This window comes from Nyctibius grandis, chromosome 7, assembly GCF_013368605.1.
Source record: "Nyctibius grandis isolate bNycGra1 chromosome 7, bNycGra1.pri, whole genome shotgun sequence".
Taxonomy (NCBI): domain Eukaryota; kingdom Metazoa; phylum Chordata; class Aves; order Nyctibiiformes; family Nyctibiidae; genus Nyctibius; species Nyctibius grandis.
The window spans coordinates 33,504,275-33,519,700 of NC_090664.1; the positions used below are offsets into that span (position 1 = coordinate 33,504,275).

Here is a 15,426-nt window from a genome sequence, read left to right on the forward strand (position 1 = left end):
AACTGCCAACTGAGACATTCTTCTTTATATTTCTGCATACTCCTAATATTCTGCTTACTCTTTATTTAAAATATTTAAGTGAGAGCAAATAGCCTATTTGAAACCACAAAGAAATGCAATGTCAAACACAACACCCAAGGGGACAGCAATATGTGTGTCCATCAAAGTAACTTGGATTTTATTCTATTTATGATTCTTCATGTAAAAGTAAGCCTGAGGGAACAAGCATTGTCTTTAGCTTGTAAATATGGAGAAAATTCAGAAATATAATTAGGCTGAAGACGTCCTATAGAAACTAAACCATAAGTAAATAATAGCTTTGCTTCTGCATTCTTATAAAGTACTGTTTTATAGGAACTACTGTATAATATTCTTTGGAAAAAGAAAGATGTGTGATTATGTGGTTTTGTATTTATAATAACTGTCAACAAGCCAGAAAGGAACATCCATCAGTAGGCAGTATTTTCCTCAAGAACAAAATTAAAAGGCAGGGGACCTTTTGTCATACTGGGAGAGCATCAATGGCTTAATCCCACAGGTTAGCTCATAGAGCCGAAACTAATTTATTGCTACTGAAATATAATTGCTCAACTGGAAGTTTTTTAGAATGGATTTAGGGATCACATAGCCAGTGATTCTGAAGAAACACTGTCTAAAAGTCTGACTAAAAGTGAAATTCCTGAAGGACCTCTAGCAAGAAAGGGCTGGTAGGGAGAGAAGGCTAATTAACATGGCCCAGCTCAACCCTTAAAAATCAGCTCTAGCTCCAGATAGACAACCCTGGCCAGAAGCTAAAACCAAAATAGGTGGCAAAGTCTCAGAATCACAATTACGTAAGTTGACAAAACTAGTTCAGCGCAACAAAGCCTTCAGATATTACGTAGTAACCATCTTATCTCCTCTGTAAGAAGAGACGAGCGCAAGCTTTTAGTTTTGCACGCTAGTGAAGGTCTGGGAGTTGTTAGCATATGACTGGGTTCCCTTCTCTCTGCAATTCCTGTCTTCCCAGCTGAAGAAATCACTCTGTTGGGCTAAACAGGTATTTTTCACTCATAGCTTGAGAACAGGTATTTCACTGAAAACCCCAGGCAGGCTGATTCAGTTTTAAACCTAGCATGATGATTTGAGCTCCTACCATTTTTAACAATTACTGCTATGAATTAAGGCTAGCGAATTAAGGCTAGCCTTTGCTGCTGGCCTGGCAAGAGATTCTACTAAATACACAGCAGCAAAACATCATGTATTTTCAAAAATAATTTTTTTTAGATTGGCCAAATATAGGCAGTAAGGAAGAATTTTTCTGATTTTTTTTTAGATGGTAGCCATTCTCATCTCGCTGCTTATGTTATAGATGCCTCTTTTCAGTGAAAGAACACAGAAAACTAAGCAATCTACATTCTAAAAGCAGTTGATGTACAACAATGATCGGCTATTGAAAAAAAAAAATTCTTTTCTCTTTTTAGAATATTTTATTTTCTTAAACCAAACAGGCCTTCTGATTTTTCCAGGAAACAGAGACTTATTTTTTCCCATGAACTTCTCAATTTCAAGAAACTAAATACTGGAATAAAGCTCTCAGTATGACAAGTGAAGATTTCAACACTTCCAAAGTAGAACAACAATGGGACTGATGTCAAAGTGCAAGACAAGTGTAACAAATACCATCTGGGTGATCTAAGCACACACGACACATTCTGCATGTCTGATTGGCTTCCATTTGATGCTATAAATCATTTGGCTGGTTTCCCAGAAAGTAACTGTATCAATCTACCAATCTATCCATTAAATCCTGCTAATAAACTCCCTCCTTCCTGTGTGATGATTCTCAGTATCTACCTTAGAAGGAAAAATTTTTTAAAAAGTGAGATCCAGCTATGAAAATGCTTCATCAAAATAAGTGAGCTAAAAGGTTAGGGGAAAAGCAGTACATTCAGCTAATACAATTCACTACAGTTCCTTCAAACTCGATGAACCTACAATGACTTACCTCACTGAAGATCTAGCACTGACAGCCTAAAGCAAGTTTGCTCAGGGGTTTTAGGGCAGTATTGTCTTGTCTTAAGAGCAAATTTTTGAGTGGAGGGGAGGAGTTACCAACACTATAACAGCATTTACTCATATAATCTGGCTCTGAATCCATTTTACAGGCTTCATAAGTTCTTTTGTGGCAATGTTCAAATACTTGTATTTTTAATTCTTTTTAAAGAAAAAATATTTAAAAATACAGTTCATATGCCAGTATTTCCCCTTTAGCTAATTATCAGTTTTTACGAACAACTGACACACATACATTTTACACAAAGTTACTGCTACTGTGTTTGCCTTGAATGTGAGCTCTTTTTGACTCTTACCTTTACATTTTCTGGATGAAGCCCTCCAGGGTGTTTGTCCATGTACTGACATAAATCAGTGTGCTAAAAGAAAGTCAGATGGAAAAAAGTGTATTAATATCTGTATGACCGCAGCAATAAATATTCTTCTACTTAGGAATGGACAGAACAAATGGAAAATAAGGAGATTTTTCAGCCACGTGCACAAACACACATGTACCTTTACACACCATTTTATTTAACAACCTTAGTAACTTGACTGATATGAATATTCACCAAATGTAATTTTTTTTTTCTAACATTCTGTATATGGTAAATTAACTACTTCAATTTCAGTATCATTTTATTTAAAGACAATATCACCATCAACACCATAAAGACAATATCTGGAGGGAAGCAGAAGAACCTAAAGGGAGAACCTCAAATGCTACTCTCATTATTCACATTAAAACATTGCTTTTTAAATATAATTTTATGGTGATTCTAGATTAAGATGGCTTAATGGTTTAGAAAACAAATCTGAAAGGCATTGCATATCGGAGTACTGAATGATACTTTCCAGCTCAAAAAGAAGCACATATTATGCACATGTACAGCTATTAATTACAGCTACTTTAGAAAACAGCTTCACAAAACTAAGTTTTCACTTCATAGTTGCCTACATTCTCTGCAAATATATCATAAAATCTATTCAGAAAATAAACAGGCTTGCAATGTATAGATTAACGTTATTTTTAATTAATAAGTATTTATTGCTTTTACTATGGAAACACTATTTTCTCTGAATTTTTCTCTTGCATTTCTTCACTTTCCTACCAGTCAGCAGAATGCTTACAGTGAAGTGTCATGTTGCTTCTCTGATTTGCTTGCAAAAATTAGCTTCTGGATTTATGTTCAGAATAAACACAGCAAAAATATGCACTAGATTAACCACCAAAAACTTGGAGACTGACTCTGCCTTCCACATCTGGCTTCTGAACACACCTGGGAAAAATCATCAAGCATTCCCCGAAAAGCTGCTTGGCAATACCTGCCTCACATACAGCCCAACTAAATATAGGTAGTTTTCAAGATGAGAGTTTTGGACAAAATCTACCTTTGACATAGCAGAACGATTTCTCTGTGCAGCACTTCTGAGCCCACGAGCCATCCTCTAGTGCTCTTTTGCAGAGTTACATGGATACATAGGAAAGTTCAAATCTTCTAAGACACAAAATTCATGCTAGCCACAACTGTTCTGTATAATCTTCTCTTCTGAAGTCATAAACTATGAAAACATACCGTGCGTGTAGAATTAACATTGCAATGACGTAAGATGCACTGGTTGATTAGGCTGTGCACTAGCACACCTGTTTTCAGGAATTCTTACCTGGCTTCAAGAAAGCGAGTGCCCTGACTGCAGGAAATCGCTTGAGTCCCAAAATGAACAGTGTGAGTATCACAAGGGCAGAGGGAACACTCAAACAGGCAAAGCACTCTAAATATAGCACAACAGAGCTTCTTCCAAAACACAAGCTCCAGCAAGCAATACTTCAGTAAATAGCTAACACATCAGTGAATGCATTTACAAAGAAAATTAAAAAATACACCTGTACCGGTGAATAGTTACTGTCAGTGAAGTGCATTTTGCATAAAGTCTATGTTTAGCTTAAAGACTTATTCCTAGTTCGTGTAAAATCTTTAGCCACTTCAGACATGTATTCCTCTTCTATTCTCCCACTTAGTTTTCTGGGACTGTATCAATAAGCCGTGTCAAAAATGGACCAGTCATCCTTCAGTATGCATCACCGCACTACCCAGTTTTGTCTTGTTTTACTCTATCAACATCAAGGAAACATACTTGAACAAACTCATCTCCTAGCCTTGTCATTTGTTTGGAAAAAATGACATTTTTTGAGTACTAACCCCAGCACAACAGTCTGCCTCAGGCAAAATATCAGCTGAAATACCATTACTACAGGTGATGGTTGGTGTCAAGTAAGAAGTTTGGAGGATTCCCCCAATTTTAATGGGTTATCTGCTATTGAAGAGAAATGCTGGCCTGGTGGAATAACATGTTCTCTTTAACTTAAAATACAAATCTTTGAATAGTGATAGCATCTGCAGTGCTTGGGAGGAGTTTAAAGAAAACCCTGAAATTTCACTTCAGAAAGCCCGGCAGGGTGCACAGGGCAGTGCTGTCCCATCCCCATCACGGTGCCTCAGATGCACCCATCATGGCCCACAAGCTTGGCACGCTCCTTCGCGTGGGCTGGCTGAAGGAGAAGGATTATTATTTCCCCACAGTTCAGTCTTCCAGGCTTTGTGGGTGACAGATAACCTGGTAGGTGGAAACTTACTGCCTCCTTCACCTTCTACTGATTTCTATGATCTGCAACTAGTCAGCCGACAGAAATCACACCAGAGGAAGACAAACCCAATGCTACTTCTGAAGGTCCCATCCCTGAAGCCCCAGCACCCTAGCTGCCCACCAGCTGCACCTTTCTATTCACCAAAAGCTTTCTAAGAACGTTCTCTTCAGAGTCACAGCACTAGGAACAGCAATTAAGTCATCTTTTTATTTCCAACATACTTGTAATGAATTGTGAGGATAACCCCATTTTCTTCCACTTATATTTCAGTTATTATTTGGATGCATTTCCTCCACACATTAATATCAATTATGATCCTGTTTGTGTTATGCATCATTCACCTCTTTTTCCTACCCCAAGGACCAGGGCAACTGGTAGCCTGGTATAACCTTCTGCATCAGCAGTTCTCTCCTTCAAAAACCAATTGCTCTCATCTACCCAAAATTCAATGTAAGCAGCAATTTCTACAAAATCCTGGAAACCTTACAGAGTCAATTGTGCAGCAGTCTTTTGGCATCTATTTTTTCTCCACACACATGCTACAGACACAGAGAAACCTCCACCAAATCTTCATTCAGACAATAAACAGAAATGGAAAGTCTTCTCTGTTCAAATCTTTCAAGAATTTGCCTTCATAAAACTAAGTTAGAGTCCTTCTCATAAAAGCAACTAAACGCTATGGTACCAACTGGGAAAGCAACTTACAAATTTACGGTACATTGTTCCTCACCTTAAAAAAAAAAAAGAAAAGGAAAAAGAAGGTACCAGTAAAGCAAAGGCAGCATCAGCTGCTCTTCTTTTCCCAAGGTAGGGACTCAATGCACATTGAATTAAATATTAGTATAGCCAGGAAAGCTGACAGCGCTGCAGGGACAGCTATTTCTAAACCTATTTTCCCTTTTGGAGGGCAAGTGCCTGCTCCAGTGCTTCTGTGCTCAAATGACATTGAAGAAGACAACATGAATGCAAGTTTCAGGAAAGCATTAAAAAAGAAAGCAGAGAGCAAACCAGATGACAGCAGTTTTCTAATGGTATTCCATGAAATTGGTATCATAAACACAAATGGAGTCCTTTTCTTCATGCTGTGTTTCAAGGTAGAATGTAACATGCTTTCCCAAGTGGAACAGTGGCTGCAGATACAGCATGCCATACTCTGACACTAGGGTCTTTGCTGTGGTTACCACCTTGATCGAATAAAATACATACCCTAAAGGAAAATTCAAGATACAATTACATATTGGCAATAACATAAAACTATGCTGAAACAAGGTAGGAAGACAAGAAACCAACCAACCAACACACCTTTTACAGTCCTTTCTCTACTGTCTCAGAGGGTGAGGACACCTCACAGGGAAGCAGGGTATGCTGGAAATGCAGTACAGAGACTTCCAAGTAATTGCAAATATCCATCACACACATCCTGATCCCAGGTGGACCTGGATAGACCAATTCTGCTTCGAGCCAGCTTTTAACAACTCTATCAGCCATACTGCTAATCCCCAACACACATAAATCACCACAAGCAATCCCATGCTGACAGAACATATGATATTTTAGCTTAAGTTCAAAATCCCATTAATTCCTGCTCTTAACACTCCACCAGTTTACCCACACCTATATGTAAAAATAATCTATTAGCACTCATCTGTTCATAACAGCTACACAAAAACAATAAATAGAGATAAATCAAGTTTCCATAACAAAACTCAAAAGCTAAGAAAGTCCAGAATTAATGAGGTTTATCCAACTTTTTATTTGCTTGTCCAATAAACCTACATTATCATAACTTTTTAAATGCATGATGTGATCACATACTTTTTTCCCCTCACAGGATTAGACATACTCACTGAACAGAACAGGAGGTACTCAATTACAGAGCAGCTGTGCTGTTTTATGGGGGTTGTTTTTTCCATTCTCATGCAGCTTGCATTCTCTGGCTTATTTACTACTTTGAAGGCAGAAATATTAATCTCACAGGCTTTCCTGCTCTGCTTATTGTTACGCTATTCATACGCTTCACAAATATAAAATAATTGCATAGCAATCCAGGGGAGATGTGGGGAGATTATTCCCTTTTATCAGGTAAGGAATTGAAGCAAAGAGAAAAAATACTTAAGTATCACTGATTTGGGCAACCCCATTTAAAGTACTTTTTGGTTTTGACTTTTCAGAGTATTTGGCACTATTTTACCTTCTGTGTTTTGACTGACTTCAGTTACAGCTGTAGTGCTTTTGCAAGGGAGACTGAGAATCTTATGCTGAATAGGAGAAGTCGGTCATATCTGAATTGCAATGACAGCAAATTTGCGATGGTGACGATGATTCCCAATACAGTAGGGATGGAACCCAGTTCTCTACAGCAGTATTACCTGCCTTATCTTGAAATGATACTTTGAATGAGGCAGGAACCCCAGAAGACACCCTAGTTCCAACATCCACAAAAAATGAGAAAAGTTCAACAACCACCACATTCCTTCACCACACAATCCTCTGCAGAGCTGCACAACAGGCTCTTCCACAAGGATAGCAAGAGGAGATTGCATAGGCCATCTTTATCTTGGCATCCTCTAATTTTAAGAACTTGACTTTGCCACCTCACTAGCACAACAAAGTTTTGTACAAAATCTGTTGTGCTTTACGTGAACAATTTGATCTCTCCTCTCACTACCACCTCCCCCAGAAACAATTTCACTTCCTCCGGGGATGCAGTCTACAATATTTGAAGTGAAAAACTAAAGCCAAGATTTTGAGAGGAGAGGGGGAAACTTCAAAGACATAGTTCTTTTAAGTACAAATGACAATTCTTCTGAAGCCTATCACTTACCAGATTTGGGGCAATTTTCAAAATAATAGCTCAATGACATCCACAGCACAAAGGCTACCCATTCTCCAAATTCCAAGCCCACCATGTAAGGCTTGAATATTTACAGTAAGGGTCCTCCAGCTACAGGTTTAAGATATCTTGGTCATTTTGGCTGAAATTAAAAATAAATACAGGCAACCTGAGGCAGATTTTGGCATCTTATTTCTTCAAATAATTGTATTTTCCTAAATCGTGCCAGAAGATCACTGCTCTAGAGCTGTGACTTGACTTCAGAGTTCTAGCACACACAGCTACACACCTTGAGAAGGCTCTGTCAAGCCTTTGTGCTACTTGCTCTCAGCAAGTTAAAACACAAACCCTCTCTTCAGTGCACATCGCAAGTAACTAGACCTCCATTAGGAAACCCCTGACCCTTCCTGGGGTAGGTGGCACAAGTTCTGGTTAGACCAGAGACCACACAATGCCTCCTAGGACAGGGAATAGAAAACTCATGCTCAGCTATGCTAGTTCAACCATACTCCTGTTTCCAAACTGTACGTAGAAGCACATCAGTCAATACCCATTTTTGACCCAAACTTCAATGAATTTAAAATATTTTCATCCCTATGATGGAGACAAGTATCACAACAACTACAAGTACATAAAAGTGAGGGAGAGATTAAGTTACTTATCCGACATAACTGCTCAGAGTCTAAATAAAAAAATCAACAAAGTTGTACAAGGATTAAGCAAAATCAAGCTTGGGTCAAGGAACAAGAAAAAGAAAACATAGTACAAAAAAATGCACATTTGCTCAGACTCTCTCTGTAATGTTTTTCACTCACTTCTCCCCCACACTATCAACTAGCACAAAAATATCACTAAAAGTTTCATTTACCTTATGAAATATTGTCTCCAGGCTCACATGAAGAAATGAATTGGGGTTTTGCTTTAAACTTGTGGCAGTGTATAAGTGTATGAAGGTCATTTCTATTCAGAAAGACTCTGGTTTACGTTAGCAGACACATGCATGTTTATGTTTGCGAGCATACTGTGTATAAGCTGTGTATCTGCTGAAGGGAAAAGAATCCAGACTGATATTTATACAGCTGAAGAAAGGTTTATATACATTGCATCCTACTTCTGGAAGAGAGAGATTGTGCAAACAGAAAAAAAAAAAAAGACAAATGTTGACGGTTCAGACTCCTCCCTTCTCCCCTTGAAGAAGGGATTCTAATTATGAATAGACAAGTAAACCACAAGCTACGAATGTCCTCGGATATGCTCAGTGCTTCGCTTTAACATCAACTATTTTGCTCAGCTATCTTACTCAGAAATCAGAGACTCTGCTACCAAACACAAACACGTTCAGACAAAGGGCAGGACGTCTCCTTTCAAAGGCATGGCTGGTGACATGAAATGAGCTCTGCTTTGCCAGCCCTTTTCCATAATAATAACGTGACTGTCATTCTCTTCTAATTAAATTAGTCACTTCTACTTCCCATGCAATACATTCTCTTTCCCTCCTCTTCCTCGGTCATGATAAATCTCTATGTGACTGAGCTGTCCCATAATTCTGCCTAATTGGTTTCAGCTGTCATTTTTGAAGCTGAAATGCGCAGAGAGCCTGGGGCTTGTGAATGGAACAGGAAGCATTTCCAACCGCATTCCCATCATGTAAAACCAGCAATGTGAAAGAACCCTTCCATTAAAACAAAAACGGGAGTATTTGGCTGCTGGCGATGCCATCATGCTGCAGACAGATTGTGCTGTTCCACTGAGGCAGCGAGGCTGTTGCGAGCCATTCTTCTCTGTTCAAAGAAGAGCACACATTATTTATGCTCTAGCAGTTTTACTGACTAAAATACTTCCCCTTTTGTCACTAACAAATTCTTAAACCAATAATATAATTTACCAATAAAAGCACAGGCAGCAGGAATATTTAAAGTGACAGGAGAACAAAGAAAAGTTAATTCTATTTAAATGGCATGCACCCTCCAACCTAAGCGCTCTGCAGATTACTGCACCACGGTTTAAACTAATTTCATGTTGCTGGTATTTTCAAAAGTGTCACAGACTCTCATTTTCAAGTATTTCTATGGCTTTCTACAATTCAATGTTTTCTCCCTACAAGACGATGCCATGTTAGCCATGATAACAAAAAATACCCTACAAGCTACCTCTGGGTGATACCTAAGCAACTTCCAGAAAAACAGCAGAAGGCATCAGCACCAGCTGTGCTGAGCAGCAGGGAAAAGACATATATTAGAGACTCAAGAAAGAAAAAAAGACAACCTACGAGACACCTTTAATGAAAACAATTTTGCTAACAGATGATTCTAGTGCCTTGGATTTCTCTCACACTGTCAACAAAGATAAATGTACTTCAAAGCTCATGAACAATACTATATAGAAAAGGAGGCTGGGTGGTGGGGAAGTACGTAATACATATACAAACCTACCTGAAAATCACAGAGAGAAAAAGGAATGCACAGTTGTCCGAGTTTTGGTTGCTATTAGAAAATATGTATTTATTTATTGATATAAATTGTTCGCTGAACAGAGAACAATCTGATCTGTGACTCTGATGAGCAAGACACACACTGCTGCGGAAAGAATTGCTGAATGAACTTAGAGATCTTAAACAAAATTCATTTTTCTAAAGATGCCAGTTTATTCTCTTCCTTATTCTCTGGACACCTTAATAATTGTATCAGCCTTGTTTTCTTAGTAAATCAGATTAAAGAGACAGTAAATTTAGTGAGATTATTTTAACAAAAGAATGACATCTCAAAAATCAGTAGGAATTCCTGTTTAGTATGATCAAAACCTAGCAGCAGATCATCAACGTGTGTAAACTGTGATGGACATATAGTCCCCAAAGTCAACAGGGTTGGAACAATTTTTACAAGCTGAGCAAGCTGTATTACATGTGCCCACACAGATGTGTGTGTGCACTTTCTCTTTAATTTGCTAAGTTATTAGGCTTCCACAGCCCTGACCATTATATCCACTATATCCACATATACAAAACAAAAAAAATCAAAGATACAAGAAGTTTCTTGTTAGAGCATGGCAGATACCCCTAAGCTCACGCTGAGAGTACTCACTCCACGACCACGTAAGCAGAACACATACACGTCAGGGAGGCCAACAATCCACATACAGTCACACTACATTGCGTATCCACACTAATATTGGCACAGTACTGGCCATGGATGGTATAGACATATGTACACAAGCTGAGCTGGCATAAGAGCCTTTGCTATGGTGGTGTGCTGGGCTACAAAAAAAATGCCATCTTCGGGGCAGAAAAAAAGCAGCGCAAACACTTCCTCTGAAAGCTTTGGCACCCTATGGTAGACCTCTCTTCACATTGGCTGAGTGACTGCTTTCTGCCGTGCCTCCTAATCCTAACCATCCATGCATGACCTAAGATTAATAAAAATTTTATAGGGAAAATTGCAGTTCAGACCGCAAGGTGCGCAAAAGAAACATGATGCTTCCATGGGTTATATCCTCTTCACTCAAAGTAGTAAAACAAGAAAAAATGAATAGGCCTTTTTTAACTTTGTCATGGTTTAAAGCTGGGCCGGCTATTAAACCTGTGGCAGATGCTCTCTGTTAACCCTCCCCCCCACCCCCAAAGGGGAAGGGAAAGGGAAAAGGGAGAGAGACTTCCGAGTTGGAAAGTTAAAACAGTTTTAATAAACTATAATAATGAAAAAGAGTATAATAACAATAATAGAAATAATCAAATATATACAAATATATATACAAAACCAAGATTGAGCTCCCCTGAAGTCAGCCACGTCACCACCGGCACTGCAGGGCAGGCTCCGGGAAGGCCCAGGCTGGGCCTAGCGACGGTCGAGAGCTGGATTCAGGAATGCTCGGATCGGGATCGGGGGCAGCAGGAAAACAGACGGAGTCCTCCTTGGACACCGGCCATACCAGAAAGAGAGCGAGACCCTCGTGATCCCCCCGCTTTATACCGAGAATGACGTGTATGGGATGGAATACCCTCGTTGGTCAATTTTGGGTCACCTGCCCTGTCCGCTCCCCCCTGCAGCTGCGACCCCCCTTCGGCTCTTCACTCGTAAGCAGGGAGGAATTCAGCAGTGACCTTGGTTTCTCTCAAGAACAAGTACAGCAAGAGCCTTTCTGCACAACATCCCTACCGGTGCCTCAGTGATAACTACAAACTTCGAGCGTTATCAGTCCTGGAAGCAGACACTGTCTGCAAAACATGCAGTTAGTTTCAGAAAGTGCAGTTACTTAGAGGAGACTTAGCTGAAAGTAAAAATCACTGAAAGGAAAATTGGCCTGGTTTAAGCCAAACCAGGACAAACTTTCAAGTGTTGGCTCTGTTTATTACTCAAGCTTGATTCTTGATTCCTCTTATTCACCATTCCTTAATTATTTTTGGTATCATAAAACTATAAATATATTATAAAGATATCTGCAATTACTGGTCTCTTCATTCTGACTCCAGGATCTTTATTAGTATTATTATTTTGCCAGAATTGCTCACCCCAAGTTTCTGTTTTTAAAGATTTCATAGATGTATTTTTTTATCAATATGATTAAATTAGTACAAAGCTGCAAACTGCTAGTTCAGGAAGGAAAAATTTATTTTTAAGATTTAGAATTATGGCAATCATCACTCTCCAAACAGGCAGTTTTGGGGTTGGTGTTTTGTTTGTTTGTTTGTTTTTTTCAATCTGCACTGAACAAATCAGAGCTTCTCACTTTAAGAGGAATTAAACAGCAGTTACAACCCACATTATTAAAGAGCCTGAGAAAGAAATTTAATTAGATTGGACAGTCTCTAGTGCAAGTTGAGACACTGTCAGATTTCACCTCAGAGGGACTTGGACAATGTCAGTTTATTACTGAAATTAAAAGATAAGGAATGTGTGGGATGCCACCAGAATATTACTGATGGTAGAGCTATCCAGAAATCTGTAACATAGAAATAATCAATTACTAAAAAAAAATTAAAATACTAAAACTGGAAAGATTTTTTTCTTAAAATTTGTTTAAAGTAGTAAAATAAACTGACATTTTTTCTTCAATTACTGATACAGGAAAGTAACAGTGTATTAACTTCACTGAAAGACAACAAGTATTCATATTTAACTGATAAAAATTAAGATGCAGAAAGATACACATAGAAAGGATCTCAAACAGAAAAAATAATCAACTTACCTATATCTACTATCAATGACGTCATTCTGCATTTGTCTAAACTATTCCTAAAGACTGACAGTATTAGAGAAACCATCACCCCATAGTAGCTTCTTCAGTGCTTTACTATTGTTACGATTAAAGAGGCATTTCCTATAGTTTAATCTTTCTCTTCCTTACTGCAGTTTCAGATTTTCTTTTTTATCCTCTTTACCATTGACATGGAAACAGGTCACTGTCTTTGTCTATGATATATTGAAAGGTTTGTAACCATCTCCTCATTTTTTTCCCCAATGTGAAACAGCCTTACCTACTTTGGCTTGTCCTCAGAAGCCTTTATTCTAGATGTTTGCTCATTCTTGTTTCCCCCCTTCCACATGTCTCCAATTGATTCATGTTTTCCTTCTGTGTACAAATTTACCATTTCAGGTGGTGGCCTTACCTGTATTGAGTAGAGTGTTATCACTGGCATATGCATCTTACTACATGTACATGTACAACCTCCCATTCAGCTGGATGGTAAATCTTGATTAATCTTATTAAAACATCTATTCATTAGTATCCATCCTCCATATGAAGTCTACACAACCTTTGTGAGATCCTGCAAAGTCAGGATGATGAGGCAAACTGAGTAACATCTTCCCTCCTCTGCTAGACCTGTGTAAACTTCTTAGCCTAGCAGGCTCATTTGTATTTAAATTTAAATATATTTTTTCATTCCTTCTTTGCCTTCTCTCGGCAAAGCATCAAGCAATTTCCTTCTGAAATCCCTTCTGAATCCCTACCTCCCGAAGCTGACTTTGTTTGCATTTCCAACCTATACTTGGACATCAGCAGCTCCTGTCTGATCTGCTCATTAAGACTTGAAAACCAAGGCTTTCCCAAGAGCAGTATTCCCTTACTGCCTCTTCTCAATAGTGGGGGATTTCCTTTCTCTCTGCTTCCTCTCAGCCTTGTTTGTCATCTTTTTGACTGCAATTTAAGTAGCGCAATTTTGGGGCATGTGGCAGGGGTTAAACCAACCGGGGAATGGTTCCTCCTCCAGTCAAGGCAAATGGAAACTACCAAATTCAACTGCTCCCATGCTGGGAGCCTTCAACAGCTCCGCTCCTTCCTGGGGCAGAAGCAGCACGTTCACGGCAAGCAAGGGTGTCTGCCAAGAGCGTGGCAGGAGGCATCTGGCTTGTTGCAAAGCTTCGCTAGCTTACAGTCCTTGCCTGCCATTGCTGGACAAGCACCTTGACCTCAGACAGGAAGAAAATTGCCCATCATTTCACACTCATATCAAAATAAGGTAATGCAGCCTCCCAATAACTTTCACTCTCAATCAAGGATTAAAAGACCCCTCCTTCCTTCTCATGCCCAGTTTCCCTAATTTCCTCTATGTATTAAGAACTGCTGAATGATCCTAGTGATCAGAGCTCAAAAGCAGCTCTGGGACTCCAATGATTTTCCCTGATCCCTCAGCTGCCAAAATAATGTGGCTTTTCCGGTTTGTTTTCACAAATGAGCAATGCCATCCTACCTTTAGTTTCAACACATGTTCCCTAATAAAATAAATAGAAACAGAAAACCAATAATAGTGTTTGATCCAAATTATCAAAAGTTTTAAGAAATTCAAAATTTTCAATGCAAAAATTTTTGATCCTTTTAGGTAATTAGTGTTGACCATTTCCTTACATAATACTTTTCTAAGATGTCCCACAACAAACTCAGTCTCAGGTTTTGAAACTTCAGCTCTGTGACTCTTAATTCTGATAAACAGTATATATCTCAATTCCAAAACAGCATTAAAATGAGAAACTCGCACCTATTTTTTTTACAGGGAATAGGAGGAAAATGTAATTAATGAACTTTATTAAGCCAACTCATTGTATAACAACCTATTTTAGCTGCTGTAATCAAGCAATGAGAATTAAACTTTCTTCTTTAATGGAAAGTAATTTTTAAGAAGGAAAAAACATACACAAGGATTAAAACACAAGGCAAGGTAATTGAAAATGCTTGGGTTTCAATTACACTATTAGATTAGACTGGAGCTTTTTCACTGTTGAGGCAGAAATAATATTACTCATTACTCATACTTCCAATTATAAATGTATCTGTTCTTGTTTCAAATCTAGTTCATAAATATTGAAAGCATAATTTAAAGTATTGCTATACAAGCTCAATTTTACATGCCAGGAATAGGACAAGCTGCTGGTTCATTTATTGATAATAATATACTTACATAATTATCCATAATACTAAAAACCTCATTATCATTCTACCAAGCCTGTAGCAGTATGTATTGGTTAGGACTGCCTTTCAGCAATTAAGTGTTTCTAAATACAGTCATCTTCCTTTTAAATAAACAAGTGAAGAAACAAATGGTAGCAGCTAATGATAATTTTAGAATGAACAGATGTGAACCCATTTTCAAAGATCTCTCAATATGTCTAAGATCTCACCTGTAAAATTCGTCATTTCCTTGGGCAAAGTTGGCTATACCAGTGACACTTGCACTACAGCTGGCATACCCACAAGGTCGCATAAACTAACACCTAAACAGAACCTGGAGAGGAGGGGAACAAAACTTATGTGAACAGTCATCCTCCTCCATTGAACTGTAAAGCTGAACTGATGTTTTTCTTTTGGAAGCCATTGCAGTCTCAGATACCACATGCAAAATGTGTCCAAAACTCACATTTTGATTCCAGGTCTTGTTTAGCACATCCCCATTAACTATATAGAAACCATTTTCTCTACCATT

General features: G+C 38.4%; 1 protein-coding gene across 3 annotated transcripts in view; it reads right to left on the minus strand.

Moving 5' to 3' along the window:
- CDK14 (cyclin dependent kinase 14) overlaps nucleotides 1-15,426 on the minus strand; it is a 343,381-nt gene that overhangs the window by 189,420 nt on the left and 138,535 nt on the right. For all 3 annotated transcript variants that reach the window (XM_068405279.1, XM_068405281.1, XM_068405280.1), the window contains exon 7: nucleotides 2,352-2,414. In XM_068405279.1, the coding sequence (XP_068261380.1) occupies nucleotides 2,352-2,414 (63 nt within the window). The remainder of the gene's footprint in view (nucleotides 1-2,351; nucleotides 2,415-15,426) is intronic.